The 2,140-nt window shown below is 52.4% G+C and overlaps 2 protein-coding genes across 2 annotated transcripts in view; one reads left to right on the top strand and one right to left on the bottom strand.

Moving 5' to 3' along the window:
• The window catches only part of PPTG_08255 (hypothetical protein), a 2,047-nt gene extending 1,490 nt beyond the window's left edge, over positions 1-557 (bottom strand). Inside the window, exon 1 of the mRNA XM_008903200.1 lies at positions 1-557. Coding sequence (XP_008901448.1) covers positions 1-415 — 415 coding nt within the window. The 5' untranslated portion in view covers positions 416-557.
• Positions 558-1,339: 782 nt separating this feature from the next.
• On the top strand, positions 1,340-1,447 carry PPTG_22354 (hypothetical protein; the record flags this gene model as incomplete). The annotated part of the gene is made up of 1 exon (XM_008903395.1): positions 1,340-1,447. The coding sequence occupies one exon, from the start codon at positions 1,340-1,342 to the stop codon at positions 1,445-1,447; it is 108 nt and encodes a 35-aa protein (XP_008901643.1).
• Between the last annotated feature and the right edge of the window lie 693 nt (positions 1,448-2,140).

The following is a 2,140-nucleotide window of genomic DNA, read 5'->3' on the forward strand; positions in this document are numbered from 1 at the left end:
TGTTCTTCTTTTGCAACGGCTCAAGCTTGACGCCGCTTGCTCGCGAAGAGGACTTCTTGCTTGCTGCAACCAGCTTCTCAGCCGCGCAATCCACTAGCTTGCATAGTTCCATCGTGTCCTCATCGATACGGTGCTCGGGACGAACGAGTTTTTTCTTGGACTTGCGCAGGCCGCGTAATCGACGCGACACCTTTTCCTGATACTTTTGTGCGTGGGTCTGCACCTGACGCACCGAGCGCGTGGCAATATGGTCGGCGATAGTCTTCCACGGGCCCTTAGGATAGAGTTTCATGGCCTCCAGGAAGCGATCATGCTCCTCTAGAGACCAGATACCCTTGGCCGTTGGCGAAATGGGCTTAGCCTTGGACTTGGAAGCCGGTAGTGGCGAGCTTGTTCCAGCGGCAACCATGGGCATATAAAATTGATTAACTGTCGCAGCGGTAGCTGGAGTGGTGGTGGTGAACGCTTGGCACTGCCCGACTCGCTCGATTGGATGCGAATTTGAGAATGACAGCGCGTCGATCAGTCTGAGCTACTAAACCACGGTGGAGGTCGGTACGTCCTATCAATGGCGGTAGAAGCTCTCTGGTCAGTAAACAGTCCCAGAACGTCCTGGTTCTGTGACCTACCGACATTCGCACTTATTTGAAAAAAATGCTCTGCAGTCGACCGCTTTCGCTGTCGTGGAGGACAGTTGCCGAGCCGTGCAGAAGTCCGGCGGGTATGTTCAGGTCAGCGGCTGGACCAAGCGAAGTGAAAGGCTCAAAAGTAGGACGGACAAGCCGACCTTGAACGATTGCCGGCAACGGCTTGGATTTTCAGTGCTGAAGTGCAAGCTGAACCACATCGAGCGCAACGTAGATGGCGTGTGATGATGCCGCAGCCTGCCCGCAGGCGGGTTGAAGATAGCGCCACGACAGACTCTGGGAATTTGGATGAAGTTCTTGCTTGCAAATGCGACGCATCTTACAGTATTATGATCCAACCAACGTACGTGGCGAGCTCTCGCAGAGTGTCGCGGGGGAGTATTGGGCTCATAATCGGCGATTATTAATCGCAGTCCTTCACGCCTTACCGCTGGCCGCCAGACTGGCATTCATGCATATGATGCGCCTTGGTCCCGTGGTCGAGGTGGCATCTGGCGTACTGTAGCCGAAGCCCGTGCCACAAAGCGATCAAAGCCTTGCTGTTTGCTGTCGAATTGGCTTGTGCACTGCCAGGCTCTGATTATTTTGGGGCCTGTCAAAAGTGCAGGTTTGGGCGAGTTCCGATGTTGGCTCGTCTTTGAATCTTACAAAAGGCAAGTCAAACGTAGCGCCGGTAAAACGCTGTTGTTTCTATGAGCAGGATGAAAGCTTCAACTCTTCGGCACCACCACGACGGCTTCATCGCCATGCTGCGGATGGAGCTCGCTATGGTATTTCACGTGTCAGCCGTGACTATGTGAAGAATAATGTACTCTGCTGACAGGCAAGCTGAGCCCATAACAAGGTGTACGTATTTTGGGTCTGCATTTCATGATGGTCCATCCATGCACTCCTGAAGTTTTTCATCACAAGTGAAACGCAAGTTGGTTGGCGAGGAATGCTCACGACACGACACAGGAGCCGAGTAAGTTCTTGTGAACGCTGGTTGCCCGAGTTGCTACTGCCCGGCGCCGAAGGTTATCGTGGACGAAACCTCGGGCTCATTCGCCGCGTAGGCCTGAAAAACACTCGTTCGCCCGCGATAGCGATACCCACACTCACGTGCAACCCACTTCAGAATTCAAGTTCGAACTTCAGCGTGTCGCACAGATCCGAAGATTGTTCTGCAAGTTGCAGACACATTGTACTTCGAAGTACAACATGTACAATTTCCCGCAACGCCTTCTTTTGCCTCCGCCGACGTGGTTAAGCAAGAACTCCAACACATCTTACACCGCGAACGCGACCCATCTAACTTGGATTTGGGCATCGAGCAGCAGCAACATCAGACCGTCAGGACCTAAATGATACCAGTCAGAAAAAGGTTTGAAAGTGCACCGTTTTAAAAGACGCATTAAAAACGCTCGTTATTGGCGTTATCCACCGCCTTCGTATGCAGTGCTCGAAGCGCCAATGCTATTGAAGAACTATAACACTACGAATGCTTCCAAAAA

This window comes from Phytophthora parasitica (genome assembly GCF_000247585.1).
Source record: "Phytophthora parasitica INRA-310 unplaced genomic scaffold supercont2.15, whole genome shotgun sequence".
NCBI classification, from domain to species: Eukaryota; Oomycota; class Peronosporomycetes; order Peronosporales; family Peronosporaceae; genus Phytophthora; species Phytophthora nicotianae.